The 18,393-nt window shown below is 43.7% G+C and overlaps 1 protein-coding gene across 1 annotated transcript in view; it reads left to right on the top strand.

The window, feature by feature from the left end:
* RYR3 (ryanodine receptor 3) overlaps positions 1–18,393 on the top strand; it is a 451,654-nt gene that overhangs the window by 351,175 nt on the left and 82,086 nt on the right. Inside the window, exons 58-64 of the mRNA XM_043554522.1 lie at positions 1,462–1,577; positions 2,123–2,190; positions 3,127–3,248; positions 8,210–8,259; positions 8,854–8,914; positions 11,613–11,851; positions 13,490–13,571. Of these exons, the coding sequence (XP_043410457.1) occupies positions 1,462–1,577; positions 2,123–2,190; positions 3,127–3,248; positions 8,210–8,259; positions 8,854–8,914; positions 11,613–11,851; positions 13,490–13,571 (738 nt within the window). The remainder of the gene's footprint in view (positions 1–1,461; positions 1,578–2,122; positions 2,191–3,126; positions 3,249–8,209; positions 8,260–8,853; positions 8,915–11,612; positions 11,852–13,489; positions 13,572–18,393) is intronic.

Genomic DNA, 18,393 nt, shown 5'->3' on the forward strand with positions numbered 1-18,393 from the left:
TAAAATTAAAAACCCATACAAATATTTCTCTTGTAGCGCCTATGAAAAAATAGCAAAACTTATTTGCCATATTGTGAAGCAGGAAAGGTCAGACAGCAGGAGACCACCTCTGGGGAAGCATTTGAGAAACATTCCCTTGGTTGTTTTAATCCTCTTCTTAACACCCAGAGGAACGTGCGCTGTGGTTTGCTGATAAATAACTTGCTTACAGAAATGAAAAATTCCTCTTTACCAGGACTAAAAAGGAAATCAAGGAAATAAGGGGGGAAAGGAAAAAGATGGTTGAACTCAGCAGACATAGCCTAGTAGCTGTTTACCATGCGCCAGCCCCTATGGAGGGCACTTGGGTGTGCAGGCAAGGAAGCCAGAGCCCCGTCAGTAAGGAGAACTCGTTTCCCGCTATCCGTATCTCTGACCTGCTCCATCCTCAGCTTCCCCATCACGCCACAGCAGCCCATTCTTCCTGGTGCTCAAGCCAAAAGCCTTGACTCCTCTTTTTCCCCCAACCCACATCCAGTCCTTCAGGACATCCTGATAGTTCTGCTTTAAATGATATTCAGAATGTGACCATTCTCACCCCTTCCATGCTGTTACCATCATTCCTGTAAGAGCCTCCTATCCAGGCACCTGCTTCAACCCTTGCCCCCCACCATCAGTTTTAAACCTAGCAATTAAAGTAATTTGTAATGTAAGTCATTCCTCTATCCAGAGCTTTCAGTAGCTTCCCATCTCAGAGCTAAAGCAAAATTCTAAGGATGGCCCGTAGGGCCCTAATGATTTATTAACCACCTCCTGTTTCTCTGACTGCCTGCTCACATCCATTCCATCCACACTAGCATCTGCCATATTCCTTCGGCTCGGCGTGCATGTTCCTGCCTCAGGACCTTTGCACAACCAGTCCATATGCCTGGAAAACTCCTTCCCCAGATGTCCATATGGCTCACCTCCTCACCTCCTTCAAGTCTTTACCCCAGTGTCATCTCCCAATGAAACCAGCACTGATGGCCCCATGTAACACTACAGTCTGCTTGCTCCCCCCTCTTGGGCCTTTTCGTACTGCTTTAATCTTTCTTTTTTCACAAAACTTACTAGCTTCTAGCATTCCACATAATTTATATTTTGTGCTATATATTATTTGTGTCCATTTACAGCTAGTCTGTACGTTCCATGGAGGCAGGGATCTTGTTTGCTTCTCCGATTTATCCCCAGCTCGATATTTGTTGAATGAATGATAAAGATATTTTGAAAAATCTTTTCAGACGTTATCATAGTGCAGGTATTGGGTGCTCATAAACTCAGGTTCCAAGTGCAAGGGGAATCAGTCAAATGACAAAGCAGGTCACTAGGCCAGAATAACCATTAACGTTTGGAAAGTAAAGTCAACACAGATAGGATTGCTGATGCTCCGAAGTCACATAGTCATCTCTGTTACTTCCTGGGATTTACCCATTTCCAACCTAGAGGTATGAAGGATATGGAGCTGGATGCCTCCTCCATGGAAAAGAGGTTTGCCTATAAATTTTTGAAGAAGATCCTGAAATATGTTGATTCCGCCCAAGAGTTTATTGCCCATTTGGGTAAGTATCATTGTGAAATATCCCCCAAATGTGTGCTTCCCTTAATATTTCATAATCTCAAAAAGAATGTGGTATTTCTTTATCAAGGGATGATGCTTTCATACTGTAGCTGTTCGTAATTCATTGAGACATCATAGGTTTTGGGGGGGAAACGGTGGCTAAGACTTTTGTCCCCCTCTTTAAAAAAAATCTGTTTCATCCTTGGTTTCAGGGTTTGAGCCACTTGTCATTTTTTTCATATAATTCATCCTATTTTAACTTTTCCATTATTTTGCTTTGTGACTGTGGGCATATGACTCAACCTCTCTGAAGCTGCTTTCTCATCAACAAAGTAGAGGAAAGGGTACTAAAACAGCTTAGAAAACTGACAGAAGAAACACCTAGCCAACACAGCTATAAAGTACTTTGTAAAATACGAGATATTTTGTAAAAATGAAATGGCCTTTCCATGACCCTGAGGAAAGTTGCTCTGTTTCTAAAATGCTGTAGTTGTTTTTGTGTTTGTTTTAACTATGGCCAACTTTGTGTTACTTTTGTCTTTGTAGAAGCCATTGTCAGCAGTGGGAAAACTGAAAAGTCTCCCCATGACCAGGAGATCAAATTCTTTGCCAAAGTAAGTGATTCCCTGCATTTAACCAAATTACTGTCTTCTTAGAATCTGTACAATGTAGGGTGTCCGGTAAGCTAATCTAACAAAGATAGGCAAAACTCCACTGGCTTTGATGAGCTGGACATGTATTTCTCTGTTATGGAACAGTCCGGGGGCAGGTAGGTCGACTGAGATGGTAGGAAGCCTGGTCTTCTCCATGCCATCATCCAGGGACTCTGGTACTGTCCTCTCCTGGTACTCCACCATTACCTCAAGTGTGATGTACGTCAATGGGATCCAGATGGGCTCACCTATGTCACATCGATGGGAAAGGGGAGGACAGGCCCCTTCTCTCTTAAAGATCTGTCCCATTGACTAGAACTCAGCTGTTCTAGCTTCACCCAGCCACCATGGAATCTGGGTGATGCATTCTGTAGCTGGGCGACCCCATGCCCACCTAAAACATGGGGGTTTCTATTGCTAAAAGAAGAGAAGGATGAATTTGGGTACCAGTGATGAGCAGTCTCTACCAAACAACCCTACTCAGAGGGCTGAATGCACATGAGGCCTTGGGATAACTGTGCCCGAGAAACAGAGACATAAAGGCTCAAGGCTGAAAGTGGTAGGCCCTTCCCCAAGTGTCCCTGTTGGATGCCGTGCCCAAGAAGTACCATGACCCACCAGACTATCCTGAAAATACTGGCTCAGGGCCATATGCATATTTCTCTGGACCCTCAGTCAGTCAGTGACCTTCTCCATTCCCATATCCCCAGGGCCTCTGGTTTGAGGTGTGCAAGAGGAAAATGGGTTGGAAACTGCAATTCACCGGGTAGAGATTCCTGGGAATTCCAGGACCTGTGTTCAGAGGCTTTATGCTCCCTGAAAATGAACTTTTTCAAAGGAACTGAAGGAGGGGCTTTGATGAACTTTCTAGAAGTTCATTTATGGTGGATTTTCCAGGTTCTCCTCCCACTGGTTGACCAGTACTTCACAAATCACCGCCTCTACTTCCTGTCATCCCCTCTAAAACCCCTCAGCAGCAGTGGCTATGCCTCCCATAAGGAGAAAGAAATGGTGGCCAGGTGAGTCTACAAATGACAAGGTCATGGTGCTGGCGTGACCTATGTAAAACCCCAGATTCCTGGAGACTAAATGGCAAATCCTTCAGAGAAATGAACTGTGATCTGATGATTGGTAGCACAGAGGTTTTGGTTATCCTCCTGGTTTTGAAAGTAATTATATTCATACTTATCTGTGTATTATTTTGGCAACCAAGAGAAATGCACTGTTTGGATGTATCAGTAGGGCTTGGGAAAATTTTATATACTCAGATCAACTTTTATCCTGAAATAACATTTAGAAAAAGGCAAAGTCAATTCTGAAGCTTGGACAAGCAAACACACAACGTTGAGAAGAAGCAAGATTAATGCTGGCTTCCATCCCATTCTTACAGGCTTTTTAAGTTTAAATTTGTTTTAAAGAATCAGATCTTACAAGTCTTATTGTGGATGATCTGATATTTGAAATCTAGAGCAACATAATTCAATTTAAATTCCTAATAGGAAAAAAAAATGCATCTGGAACACCAGCCTTCGTCCTCATTCTGCTAGGTGTAACGTGTGGATACCTCAAGGGAGAGGAGAGCAAAGGGAGTGCTTTATGAGCAGGCTAAAAGATGAATTCCACCATGCCTCCGGTTTTCTCCGTATGTGATTTAGGATGACAAGGAATGGGTTAGACTTCTAAACGGCACAGAGTTAAGAACTGTAACGGAAGCACTCAACTCTTTCCCTAGCAGCCATTGATGGTGAACAGCATACAATATACTTTAGAAAGGCCCAGCCGTTAAATACCATCATCCTTGTAAGGATATTCAACCTTAGGATTTAGCTAACATTTATTAAACACAAGGCTAAGCAGTGAGATCATTTTTCATACTTACACAAATGGGCTATAACTCTTGCAAATATCATTGTGAAACCTCACAGTGTTCTAAGAACTGCCTGTATATGCTCTCCAATTTGCAGACTGGGACTCTGAGGTTTGGTCAGGTTCACGCTGGTGCCTGAAGTGACCCAGGTAGTAAGTGAGGGCAAGAATGAGAGTCGTCTCTATCCACGTTGAGTGCCATTTTTTCTGCACAGTCATTACTTAATTTCACTTAGTAAGAAAGGAGGAGCCCATGCTTTCAAAATGAGATACCCGTAGCGTCAGTTACCGACCAACGACTTCCTAAATATTTTCAGGATTAGCTGGTGTATTTTGTAAGAAGGTAGAGAAATGAGAGGCAAAGTGAGATACTCTGATAATCCAACAGAGGGCAGGTGTGTCTGTCTTCTTCATCTATTTTTGTTAGATTATTAATTCATGGAAATGTAACATTTGTTCAGCCAGGCACCATTTGTCATGGCTGGAATACAACCTGGATCTGATCAGCCTTGCAAATAGCTTCCAAATCCATCGTGTCCTCGCTCCCCTCCCACAGAAGCGCTTGTGTCTGCACCAAATGCTTTCCACCTCCAGACCCCTCGTGTCCGCATCCTTCACCTCTGCCTCACCTCTTCTGCATCTGGTGTCCTTCGCCAGTGCTACCACACTCTCTCCCTGTGGTCCCTCTAATTTATCACTTGCAAATTCTGAGATGGGCAAGCACCTGGGGACTCTGGCCCCTCATAACACTGGCCTAAGGACTTCTACTTAAATTATGGGCCCCCTAGGGGACAAGAGGGGGCCTCTGAAAACTTAACTGGCCTTGGTATGCCTGGGCAAGTGCTTCTGACAGCAAGGGGAGTCAGGTTAGTATTAGGATCAAACGACCTAACCATCTGGTTTAGTTTGAAAAATGTTGTTTTGGGGCACCTGGGTGGCTCAGTCAATTAAGCAGCCGTCTCTTGATTTCAGCTCAGGTCATGATCTCACTGGTTCGTGAGTGAGTTCAAACCCTGTGCTGACAGCCTGCTTGGAATTCTGGCTCTCTGCCCCTCCCCAGCTCGTGCACATAGGTGCACACGTGCGTGCGAGCTCGCTCGCTCTGTCTCAAAATGCACTTTTTAAAAATAATGTTACTTCGTACTGAGCATGAGTCCACTTTGAAGCATTTCACCAGAAATATCTGAGTTTACCAGCCCCTAATTCTAATTCTAAAAAGTAAGAGGATCTTGTGATAACTGTCTACTTACAGGTGAGAAAAGTGATGCCCAGAGCAGCTAAGTGGCTTCACCAGGACAGCCCAACTAGTCAGAGTAGAGCCACGGCACTCATGTTCCTTCAGGCTATCCCCCTCCCCCAACTCCATGATTTTTTTTTTTTTTTTATCAAATACATATGTCTTTAAAAAATGGACACAATGAGGGGAGCCTGGGTGGCTCAGGTGCTTAAGCATCAGCCTTCGGCTCAGGTCATGATGTCACAGTTTGTGTGTGTGAGCCCCATGCTGGGCTCTGTGCTGCCAGCTCAGAGCCTGGAGCCTCCTTCAGATTCTGTGTCTGCCTGCCCCTCTCTCTCTCGCTCAAAAATAAATAAACATTAAAATTTTTTTTAAATGGGCACAATGAGGGGTGCCTGAGTGGCTCAGTCAGTTGAGTGTCCGGCACTTAATTTCAGCTCAGATCATGATCTGATGGTTCCTGAGTTTGAACCTCGGGTCAGGCTTTCTGCTGTCCACAAAGAGTCTGCTTGGGATTCTCTGTCTCCCCCTCTCTGTGCCTCTCCTTCCCTTGCACACGTGTGTCCTCTCTCTCTCAAAAATAAACATTAAATTTATTTTTAAGTGGACACAGTGAGGGACACTTGGGTGTCTCTGTCTGTTAAGCATCAGGCTCTTGATTTCAGCTCAGGTCATTATCTTATGGTTGGTGAGATCGAGCCCCACATCTGTACTGACAGCATGGAGCCTGCTTCGGAATCTCTGGCTCTCCCTCTCTCTCTTCTCTTTCTCTCTCTCTCTCTCTCTCTCCCTCTCTCTCTCTCTCTCTCTCAAAAATAAACTTTTTTTTTAAAAGTACACACAATGAGAAACACAAAAAAGCAGTCCGTTATTTAATTTCATATTAGCAGTCTGTCAGATTTCTATTAACTTACTCTGAGTTCCCTGAAGCACTAGGCCAGGGTTTCCAACTTACTCCCACTGCAAAAACAGATGACTAACCACAGGGGAACTTTGGCTGCGATTTTCTAGTCGACAGCCCAGTAGACTCAGGGCATTAATTGAAAGCCACTTAAAAGTGAGCAAGTCTGTGTTTTTTTTTTTTTTTAAGTTTTTATTTAAATTCCGGTTAGTGAACCTACAGTGTCATGGTAGTTTCAGGTGTACAATATAGTGATTCAGCACTTCAGTACATAAAGGCGAGCAAGTTTTGATCTCCACCGACACTCAGGATGTGTTTCTTCTCTGTTTGAGCTGTCCCCGAAAAGACTTCTGCCCCTGTTGTGGGTCAGAGAGCCCGTGACAAGCTATGAGTGAGAGGTTGGGAAGGACTTCAGCTCAATCTCACCTTGGAAGCCCTTGGCCTGTATCAGGTGTTTTTATTCTAACTTCCCTTTTCTGTTCCACCAGGAAGGACTGCTTTCTCAAGGGACTGCAAAGTTCTTGTCTAGCTGTGCCACTGTCACATAGTGTCAGAGTTCTGAGTACTCTCTCCCCAAGAACTACTGGCAGTTCAGGCCAAATTACGGCTGTAGTGGGCAAGGGTCCATCCATGGCATATTCACATACGTTTATGGAGCTCTTTTCTAACTGCACAGGGCTCTCTGCTAGATACCATGGAAAGTAAAATGATAAGATACAGCTGGACCTCCAAGGGGTTCTGGGGTAGAAAAGATGGGTGAAAGGGTGGAGTAGGGTCAGAAAGCACAAAAGCATAGCAGATGGGCTTTCCTAACTTCCCGGGGCACAGTGAGGACAGCTACTCGGTCAGGCCCACAGACTGATAGGAAATGACAGAGGAAAGCAATATCCTAAAATGTTTTTATTCAACATCATATCCCCCTGTGCCTGAACCATTAATTTTCTTCTGTTCCCACCTTCTTCCCCACCTCCCAACTAAAGCCTCACACCCCCAGAGAAGGCTGCAAAATGGTTTGCAATCCATTGCAACAGTGGGGAAAGCATGATCCCTTTCAGAACCCTCATTTACTGCTGGATGTCCTACAAATGGATGTTTCAGCACATGGGACTGTATGGCAAGAGGTTGTTGGCAGTAACCTTGTTACTGCAAAATACTCTAGTTGTTGCAGAAGGATTATTTTCTTTGGGGCGGGGGCTGCCTCCAAGGTGCCTTCATGACTGTCCCACAAGACAGTGGGAAGCATACATTTCTCTTTTTTTTTTTTTTATAATTTATTGTCAAATTGGTTTCCATACAGCACCCAGTGCTCATCCCAACAAGTGCCCTCCTCAATTCGCATCACCCACTTTCCCCTCTCCCCCACCCCCCATCAATCCTCAGTTTGTTCTCGGTATTTAAGAGTCTCTTGTGGTTTGCCTCCTTCCCTCCCTGTAAGTTTTTTTCCCCCTTCCCCTCCACCATGGTCTTCTGTTGAGTTTCTCAGGTCCCACATATGAGTGAAGATATATGGTATCTGTCGTTTTCTGCCTGACTTATTTCACTTAGCATAACACCCTACCCTACCCATAGCAATAGCACTGCTAGGAATTTACTCAAGGGATACAGGAGTACTGAGGCATAGGGGCACTTGTACCCCAATGTTTATAGCAGCACTTTCAACAATAGCCAAATTATGGAAAGACCTAAATGTCCATCAACTGACGAATGGATAAAGAAGATGTGGTTTATATATACAATGGAATACTATTTGGCAACGAGAAAGAATGAAATCTGGCCATTTGCAGCAACATGGATGGAACTGGAAAACATATGTTTTTCTAGTGTGGTCCAGAGGATCCTTTGAGAGGAACACAGTGCATCTTGCTCAAGGGTCATTCTGTGCTCTTTGTTTTAAAGTGTGGGGCCTGGGGTAGGGAGGGTACGAGTAAGACCTTGGATTTCTGTGCCTTTCCTACTCGCCTTCTTTTCTGCTTCAGCCTGTTCTGCAAACTCGCTGCTCTTGTTCGACACAGGATTTCCCTCTTTGGTAAGTGAAGAGGAGTATTGCTCAAAGCCTCACTCCTCCCTGTAATTATCCTTCACTTGCATTTTGCCTTTATTTCTGGTGCCTACAGACAACCTGAGCCTTAGGACTAAGGTGTCACCTAAATTTGCCATAGAAAATTGATCTGAAGTATGATAAATGACCTCTCTACCCCTACAACAGCTCAAATTTTCCACACCGATGAATGTTTTAAGCTCTGCCTCTAACATCCATCAAACAGTGTATGTGTCAGGCCAAAGATAAATGCATTGTCCCAGCACATAGGTCTGGCACTCTTAGTGTTGATGGTTAATTATGCCGGGATGTGGTTTGTGCATATTGAGAAGATTGCATTTAAAAGATAGGCTGGGGGGCACCTGTGTAGCTCAGTAGGTTGAGCGTCTGACTTTGGCTCAGGTCATGATCTCATGGTTCGTGAGTTCGAGCCGTGCATCGGGCTCACTGCTGTCAGCACAGAGCCTGCTTTGGATCCTTTGCCCCTCTCCTACTTATGCTCTCCCCCAAAATAAATAAGCATTTAAAAAAAGACAGGCTGAAGGGTTTGGGGAGTCACCAGTGATATTTTTTTTGTTCTAGGAAGTGATTCTACTACAATGGTGAGCTGTCTTCACATCTTAGCTCAGACACTTGACACAAGGTAAGTCTGCCCAGTTTTTTCCAGTAGTTTCTCAAGACTCCCTCTGTGACCCTCTCTTCTCACTTATTGTACAGAAGAGGAGATGTGCCACAGCTCTGCAGGAGCTGGGGAGAGGGAGGGGAGACAGGGAAGAGATGAATCTTCACCCGACATTAGCACTCTCCATCTTTCAGTTCACATGATGGAGGGCCACTGTCAGGGCGTGTACCGCACGCTAAAAGCTGAGCATTTGATCAATTCTTGTCTTCTCTTCCTGAGAAGTTCATCTTTCAGAAGATAAAGTATATAATATCGCAAAGTGCCGCTTTATACCTCATTATCTACAAAAAGGGAAGAGCTGCCTGATGGGTGGCGAGGCCACTAGCATCCTGGGAGAAGGGAACCATAACACTCTGAATCCAAAGCAGCCAAGCAGGGGAATGCAGGGGATGTGTGATAAAAAGATCAGAGGCAAAGACAGGTTTAAACCCATGACCTGAGGGTCTTGCAGGAAAGATGGCTGAAAGGGAAAGGAAATTTTAACAAACATACATGTAAGTTCTGGTAATATAAACATAAATGATCTAGCAGCGCCTGGGTGGCTCAGTCGGTTAAGCGTCTGACTTGGGCTCAGGTCATGATCTCAGTCTGTGAGTTCGAGCCCCATGTCGGGCTCTATACTGACAGCATGGAGGTTGGAGCCTGCTTCCGATTCTGTGTCTCCCTCTCTCTGCCCCTCCCCAGCTCATGCTCTGTCTCTCTCTCAAACGTAAAACATTAAAAAAACTTTTTAAACATAAATGATCTGATAAGATGAAAAGGAGAAGTAGTAGGAAAGACAGGGAGCTTTCTTGAACACACTCTTTGAGTAGAGCCCTTGTCAAAGTTGGGAGGATGACGCACTCCCCAAAACAATATGAGGAAGAGAGAAACCAACTAAGAGAGTGGCCACAAGATGAAAATCTACTACAAACTAAGACTGGTTATCAAAAAAACATTAAGCTGGGGCGCCTGGGTGGCTCAGTCAGTTGGGCGTCCGACTTCGGTTCAGGTCATGATCTCGCGGTCCGTGAGTTCGAGCCCCTCATCGGGCTCTGGGCTGACAGCTCAGAGCCTAGAGCCTGTTTCAGATTCTGTGTCTCCCTCTCTCTCTGACCCTCCCCCATTCATGCTCTGTGTCTGTCTGTCTCAAAAATAAATAAAACGTTAAAAAAAAAACGTTAAGGATAATTAAAAGCGATTTTAGGGGTCTAAACCCTAGAAACAAACATGGAGGTATTAGGACAGCGCAAGTTTGCAGATCAGACCAAGCACCCCAGGGGACTCAAATTCTGTGCACCTGAGATGAGGAATCTTTATTTCCAGAAGCATGTGGACTGCCTTTGGGAGAGTACCCCCCCCCCTTTTTCTCAATGCAGGTCAGCGTGTTTGATAATCATTCCTGACAAAAACCCAAGACTAGAAAGTTAGAAAGATAGCTCGTGAATCCTTACAGGCCAGGAGCAAGCCTCGCTTACCTCATTTATTTCTTCTTCTTTTTCTGGTTAGCGGTGGGGGAGAGGGGGGCTAGGAAAGATGATGATCTTGAAAATGCTGGAGATAAAAAGCATCTGTCCTTGACGCAAGCCTGTCATAATCTTGTGAATAAGATGCTGAAATACGGAGGGGCACCTGGGTGGCTCAGTCGGTTAAGCATCCAACTTCAGCTCAGGTTATGATCTCACAGTTGTAGGTTCAGGCCCCATGTTGGGCTCTGTGCTGACAGCTCAGAGCCTGGAGCTTGCTTCAGATTCTGTGTCTCCCTCTCTCTCTCTCTCTCTGCCTGTCCCCCACTCATGCTCTGTCTCCCTCTGAAAAATTGGGAAGCATTTTGCTCACTGTCATGCCCAAGTATTAACAGGACAGGAGCAGGATAATCGATGCCAAAGGAGATGGTGACACCCTTTCTACTGTAGTTGCTGTCATAACCTTGACATCCTTAAGCTAACGGCCATTTGCATCTGTGTCCCCAAACAGCTCCTGGTACAACCATTTTCTCCTGTTCGCTTCTGGGGTGACGTAGTGCAGGATTCTACAAATAAGGTGTTGCTGTCCAAGTGCGCTGTACCGGCATAGAGAACACTGCTTTGTTTTCCATGGTTTTAGAGAAAACTAGGGGGATCTTTATTTTTCAATAAACTTTTGTTGTGTGGGAGACAAAAAATGTCCTTCTCCAAGCTAGGACATCCCTGCTAGCTAATAGAAACGTAAACTTAAGCTGAGTTATTTCTTTGTTCTGAGAGGTCCCGCATCATGGGAGAGCTAATATTTCTTTTCTTAAAGAAGTTGCTCATCTCCTAGTGAACTGTAAGAAAAACTCACCTCTCCTTCCTTACAGTTAGAAATTTACAGAGGAATATAGCCTGCTGGGACATTCTATTAATAGCACGTGACCAAAATCAGTTTCTTTCTAAACTCTCCTCCACATCTTCCTGAAGAGTCGAGTGCCAACTCCCTCCAACAGACAACACTGTCCAGTTGCTAGCCCCCTTTGGGATTGTGTGACCCAGCTTGCTTCCTGGATGCTAACTGCTCTCTCCTCTTCCCCTGACTCCATGTCGGTCAGGTGACTGGGGTGTCAAATATCTGCCCAGGTTAAACTACAAGTCACCTGTTTCAAGAAGGGGGTCGGCCAGAGGTTAGGATTGTGCTTTTGGTTTTGAACATCGTTTGCTTACAGGACTGTCATGAAGTCAGGCTCAGAGCTGGTGAAGGCTGGGTTACGAGCTTTCTTTGAAAATGCGGCGGAAGACTTAGAGAAGACTTCGGAAAATCTGAAGCTCGGGAAGTTTACGCATTCCAGAACACAGATTAAAGGCGTGTCTCAGAATATTAACTATACCACGGTGGCTCTGCTCCCCATCCTGACGTCCATCTTTGAGCATGTTGCTCAGCATCAGTTCGGGGTGGATTTACTCTGTAAGTCAGATTGCTGTCTATTGTGGATTTGTATGCACATGGCTCCAGATAAAAAGGGTGTGTGACTCATTTGCTTGAATTAACCTTAAAAGCGGAATCGAGGGGCACCAGGATGGCTCAGTCGGTTAAGCGTTCAGCTCTTGATTTCAGTGCATGTCATGATCTCACAGTTTGTGGGTTTGAGCCCTGCATTGGACTCTGCTCTGCTTGGGTTTCTCTCCTCTCTCTCTGCCTCTCCCCACTTGCACACATGCTCATTCGCTCTCTTTCTGTATCTCTCAAAATAAATAATCTTCAAAAAAAAAAAAAAAGAAAGAAAGTGGAATAGAGATAATTATTCCATACTTTCTTCTTCTTAGGTTTAATAATGGAGTAATAGGTACTTACAGGGGCAGAAATCCCCCAATTTGAGTATATAATATTTCATCTTTTTCCACTGTTACTGAGGACCAGAATTTTCCACCCACTAGCTTAGCTGTCAGCCGTTGTGTTCCCACTTAATTTGAAAAGGTTATCTGAGTAATCCAGTAGGGGATATAGGTTTGCTCCCAGGGTTTTTCAGATACCAAATTTCCTGTTAAGAAGCCCTAATTTATTCATTGGATACCAGGAGCAAAGGAGAGCTGCTAACATTTCATTATCTGAGCCTTCAGAAGAGACCATAGTCGGCTGGTTTTATTTCAGTTTGCATTTAGTACCACATATAGCCCCTTAGTGCAAATACTCTGCCACCGAGCTTCAGTTTCACACTTTAAATGTTGGCGCATGATTTAATTCAATTTAAACAGTTGTCCATAGCCAAGGCTATGACTTCTATATCCCTGAACAACTAAAAATCAGTTATTTCCATGGAGGAGGGCAAAGGAATAGGGGAACATCCAAACTCATTATTTCACGTCATGGAAACAATGCATTTACTTGTTAAAAATTTTAAATTAGTTCTCACTGTGTTCATTTAGTCCCTGCCTTATTATGAGTTCCAGGCGTTAAAGGAGCACGTAGCCTATAGATTAAATTCTATGGATTCCTAAATGGAACATACCCTTCCCTCAGGAAACCTGGCAAAATCGTGATGTGATTGAACCATTTTGTGAAAAATGTCCGTCAGAGAACTTATGCAGGCGGACATGAGAAACGTTGCTCTGTCTCTAAAGAGGTCAGGATGTTCTGCCTACCTTCCTAGGAAATTGCCAAAAGGCTCATTCAAACTTCAGACTTCTTGCATTCTTCCTTTCCAAGAAAGGAAATATTGTTATGTGTAAAATTTAACCATAGTGTCTCCCTCTTTTGGGGAAAAAAAAAAAAACCCTTGTGGATCTCCTTGGTCAAATGATTTCTTTCCCTGGAAGCAGTGTGATTCATATCAAAAGTCCCCAAAGGAAGTGGGATGGCTCATTGGAGGGTGTTCTCCCTGTCAGTGGGTTCTCTCTCCATTCAGTAGCTACCATTTGGTAGAAAGGGCTCTATCGTGTGTTGGGGGGGGGGGGTGAGGGCCGGAGGTGAGGGGCACATGTACATGTGCTTTAGCTCTTGGGTGATGCCAGCACATTCTTTCTGTCGGTGGACCCTTTCCATGTGCTGGAGGTGAAGAGCTGGGATTGAAGCCTGGAAGTGACTGCTCGTGTTTGTTCTTTTCAGTAGGTGATGTGCAGATTTCATGCTACCACATACTCTGCAGTCTCTACTCCCTTGGGACCGGAAAGAACATCTATGTTGAAAGGTAATTAGTGAACAGAAGAGGCTGACACATTTCAGGCCTTAGAAAAATGTTACTTATGGGCTTGAAACCCTTAATAGCATCTTTTTAATACAGCAAAGTCAAAATGCTCACTGAAACAGGATGGAGATTTTGAGCCCAGGCCATTCAGTGTTTATGGCTATATTAAGAAACATAGGAAGGCTTTTGAGATTTATGACCTCTGTGAAGATTTGTTAAAAAAGAGAACCACAGGCCAAAATTGGTATTAATTGGGCCACGCCAAAGCACCAAAAAGGGCTTACTGCCTAACCTAATTGCAGTTTCAACGTCCCACAGAAATATAAATCTTAACTTGTAAGTCAGGAGTTTCTTTTTTCTTTTTTTTTTCATTTTTGATTATTCAGTTTATTCATCTATAAATGAGAAAGATCCTTACAGTTTTGCTTTTAAATAACAGAATACATAGAGTGTCCTTAGACAGCCTACGGTCAGGTAGGGTCCGCCCTCTGCTATGAAGGCCAGGAGGTAAGGTATGTGTCCCCAGCCTCTTGGCAATTTGTTATGACTGACAAGCCTCAATTCGTTCTACTTTGGTAGTTAGGGTTATCCACCCGAGTTCAAGACGCGTATGCTGTTTTCAGTCCTCTGGCTCTGAAATACTCCGCCACAGCTCATCAGTAGCATGCATTGTTTATGCCTTTACTGTCTTCACCCCTGCGTACAGTTTTCTTAGGCAGCTCAGCATTCCAGGGTGTACCAAGAGAGGGGTTTAAACCCCTCTTGTCGGGGCGCCTGGGTGGCTCAGTCCGTTAAGCGTCCGACTTCGGCCCGGGTCACGATCTCGCGGTCCATGAGTTCGAGCCCCGCGTCGGGCTCTGTGCTGACTGCTCAGAGCCTGGAGCCTGTTTCCGATTCTGTGTCTCCCTCTCTCTCTGCCCCTCCCCCATTCATGCTCTGTCTCTCTCTGTCTCAAAAATAAATAAACGTTAAAAAAAAAAATTTTTAAACCCCTCTTGTCACCCTTTTGTAAGTCAGGAATTTCTGATAGGCGCCAATGAGGTAATCAGTCACAGGGGCCCTCTCCATACCCTAAAGGAAGATGAGGTAAACTGTGTGGTAAGACCCCTTCTCTTCCCCCTAAGGGAAAGTTTCTAGCCTGGAACAGTCTTTTTTTTTTTTTTTTTTTTTTTTTTTTTTGCTTCTAACTTTGTTGTCCCATCCTTCTTCCTTCCTATAAAAACTCTCCATTTTGTACCATCTCCTCCAAGAACCCCCCAGCACTTGCTAGCTAGGATGTTGCTAGCTAGGATGATTCACTTAAGCCAAGGAGATCTTCAGATTTACTCAGTTGAATTCTGTTTGTTTTTGGTTTTGGGTTTTTTTTTTTTTTTGGTAACAGATAGCTAGTCAGTGTATGTGACTGGAGACACAATACTATATAGCCAAGCTAAATCATGTGCTAGTGACCAAAAAACATTGAAGAAATGTCTCTTTCTTCATAATCACAGCTTCCAAATAGCTTCCAGAGTTCCTGTGGTTAAAGCTTGCAGAAAAGCTCAAGGGACGGGAGGCTGTTACTTTCGTGTTGAATGAGTTTCTCTGTGATACAACCGTGGACCTTTACTGTTCATGGCTGCCAGATTAGCTATACTTTTAAACAAGGACACATTTTGGTAGCAGAAATGCTATTCAGAAATCTTGAACAAGCTGATCTGCAGAGATGCTGGGGTTCCAGCTTTGCTTGCCCAAATATGCCCAGAGCAGTGGAGGCCTTTGGTGACCCCCTGGTTTTTAGCATTAAATGCTCCGTGTTGTGTTGTTCCGTTTCAATCCACGGGGATTAGAAGGATCAACACAGTATTAACCAAACTCTCGACTCAGTCTTATCCTTAGAAGACTTTTTTCCTTTCAAACATGCTCTGTCACATCATGCACTAGTGACAAAAAAAAAAAAATGTTGAAGAAATGTCTATCTTCATAATCACAGCTTTCTTTTTTTTTTAATTTTTTTTAATGTTTATTCATTCTTGAGAGACAGAGCATGAGTGGGGGGGGGGGTGTGGAGCAGAGAGAGAGAGAGAGAGACAGGGAGACACAGAATCCGAAGCAGGCCCGGAGGTTTCAGCACAGAGCCCGACGTGGGGCTTAAACCCACAGACTGTGAGATCATGACCTGAGCCGTAGTTGGACGCTCAACCGACCGAGCCACCCAGGTGCCCCAAGAATCACAGCTTTCAAATAGAGTCCAGAATTCAAGAAATTAATTGAAGAACTAATGACCACTTATTTTCATTATGATTTTCATCCCCAGTTACGTAGCTTTCCTTACGGATTTAGAGAAGACATGCATAGTTTTGTTAGTTAGGAATAGGACCTGGGAAGACAAAAGTTTTAACTAGATTTTATATCTCATCAACAAGAGAATAAAAAAATACTCTCCACTTAATACTGAATTTCACCTTAAGGAAGGTATCCTTAATTCTTTGTTCTGTTGAGGATTTGTAAATATTTTCTCAATACTTTTTCTTATTCTCTCCAATGATATGTGTGTGCATACATACATCTGTCTGCATTCATGTTTCTTGGTACACCTTTTTGAAAAGCTAATGCATTATTCTCTTGCAAAAAGTCAACTCTGAAATGTCAGGCCAGAAAAAGACTGCTTTTCATGATGTTTTATACTTGATCTGTTACAGTCTTACTGCATATCTGCTGCCTCCAGCATTGTGAATATCGGTGTCGGACTTTTATACTCCATGTTAGTAGAAGCCATTTCTAGAGGAAGACCCTAGATGAAAGCAGACCCCCTTCCTCTTGGTTAGCAGAGCAGCTGAGGAATTGAACATTTAAAATCCTAGAGTTGTGATGCCATCACTACAAATGACTGTTATTTACTTTCTTATATTGTGAAAGTAAGACATACTTGTTAAAAAAAAAAAAATCTAACAGTACTGAGTATATAAAGGTAAAAGTCTACTGTTTTTCTTACTCCAGACCACCTTCCCCAATACACACACACACATACATGCACATGCACACACACACACACACACACACACACACACACACACGGATCCAATTCCCAGAGGAAAGCACTATTTTTTTTTAATTTTTTTTTCAACGTTTATTTATTTTTGGGACAGAGAGAGACAGAGCATGAACGGGGGAGGGGCAGAGAGAGAGGGAGACACAGAATTGGAAACAGGCTCCAGGCTCTGAGCCATCAGCCCAGAGCCTGACGCGGGGCTTGAACTCACGGACCACGAGATCGTGACCTGGCTGAAGTCGGACGCTTAACCGACTGCGCCACCCAGGCGCCCCGCCAGAGGAAAGCACTATTAACAGTTTGGTGTTTGTCATTCTAGATATTTTCTACACATGTACATTCTTACGTATGTGAGATCATGATATCCATACTTCCCAACTTTGTCCCATTGGATGAAACTAAAAACTGAATTCCCAACTCCTATTTTTAGATTTATCATTTAGATAAAATAATCATTAACTTTTTACCTTAAAAAGGTAGGCAAATTTAGTACACTCATATCCCTGCCTACCTTCCCATCCTTTCTGCCTATTTTGCTGTATAATTTCTCACATTTACATGCTATTCTAGGACAAATATTCCCTGAGTTGTTTACCTTAGTTTGTATTTAAATGATTCATTGAACAGCCAATCCTTTTGAACCATGACTTTCCCATTCCTAAATTTTTATTTTGGTTTTTGTCTCTTGGCCAGTTTTATCGTTAAGTACTTATTTCTGTAAGAGCTGTTAGATAGTCTTGAATCCTCGCATATTTTAGAATACTACCCTTTGACTTTGTGAACAGTTTTCATGGTATAAAATACCTGAGTCATAATTTTTTTTCCCCTCAGAAGTATGTAGACTTTGCTTCTTTGTGTTCTGACCATGTTCCCTGAACCGGGTGATTTATTGACTTACACATGACTGCAATGGGAGAGGAGAAGCTGACCGTTCACTGGATTCTTTCTGGAGCCTCGAAGCTCATTAAGTTCCTCTAATATGTTCCAGGATGTGTTTATTCTAGATCAGTCCCCTCTGCTTTTCCTCAGAACTTAATATGCCTCACAAGTGGGTCTTGCATTACTTACAAATTTTTCACTTTATTATGAAAACCTCGCAGGGAGGTTTTTCCTAGCTGTTATTCAGGAATAGATCGTGTGTATTTATTGGCTTTTTCCTTCTCATTTTCTCCCAAGTAACTTTGAGCTGGTTGCTCTTTGCTGTTTTGTGTTTGTAAGATAATTTCTCAAACTTTCTCCACATTCCTGACTCTGTTCATTTGCTTCGTTTCACATGAAGTCGAGGAGTGAATGGGGAAGAAACCTCATACAGCTTCAAATCTGACAAACAGGTTCAGGACTCTTTCTCACTCTACCCCCAGTGCCTTTAGCTCTAGAGTGCATCCACCCCTAGCCTTTGGTGTCTCCCCCCAACAAAAGTAAGAGGCCCAGGTAAGAGGTCACAGGTAAAATTTTTAGTGCATCCTGTAGACGTAGGACTTTTGGGTAGTCATTTAATGTAGAACACCTACTATGTACAGTAGCAGACTTGGGTCAGCAGCTACAGAACAGGTTACTTCTCACTCTTCCACTCTACTTCCCCGCCAGTGGCTTTTCCAGGCTAGGAGCCCAGGTCACAGGAATGGCAAGTGGCATGTACACACTTCTTTCCTACTCTGCCCTGCATCACTCTGCAGTATGAACCTGGCCCAACACTCCCAGCAGGTGTCCCAGGGCTTGCTCACCCCCTTAATCCTAATTGTTTCAAGCACAAGTTCATATTCTGGACTCCTCAGAATCCCCATATTTACTTCCAGA

The sequence above is a fragment of the Prionailurus bengalensis genome, chromosome B3, assembly GCF_016509475.1.
Source record: "Prionailurus bengalensis isolate Pbe53 chromosome B3, Fcat_Pben_1.1_paternal_pri, whole genome shotgun sequence".
Lineage (NCBI taxonomy): Eukaryota > Metazoa > Chordata > Mammalia > Carnivora > Felidae > Prionailurus > Prionailurus bengalensis.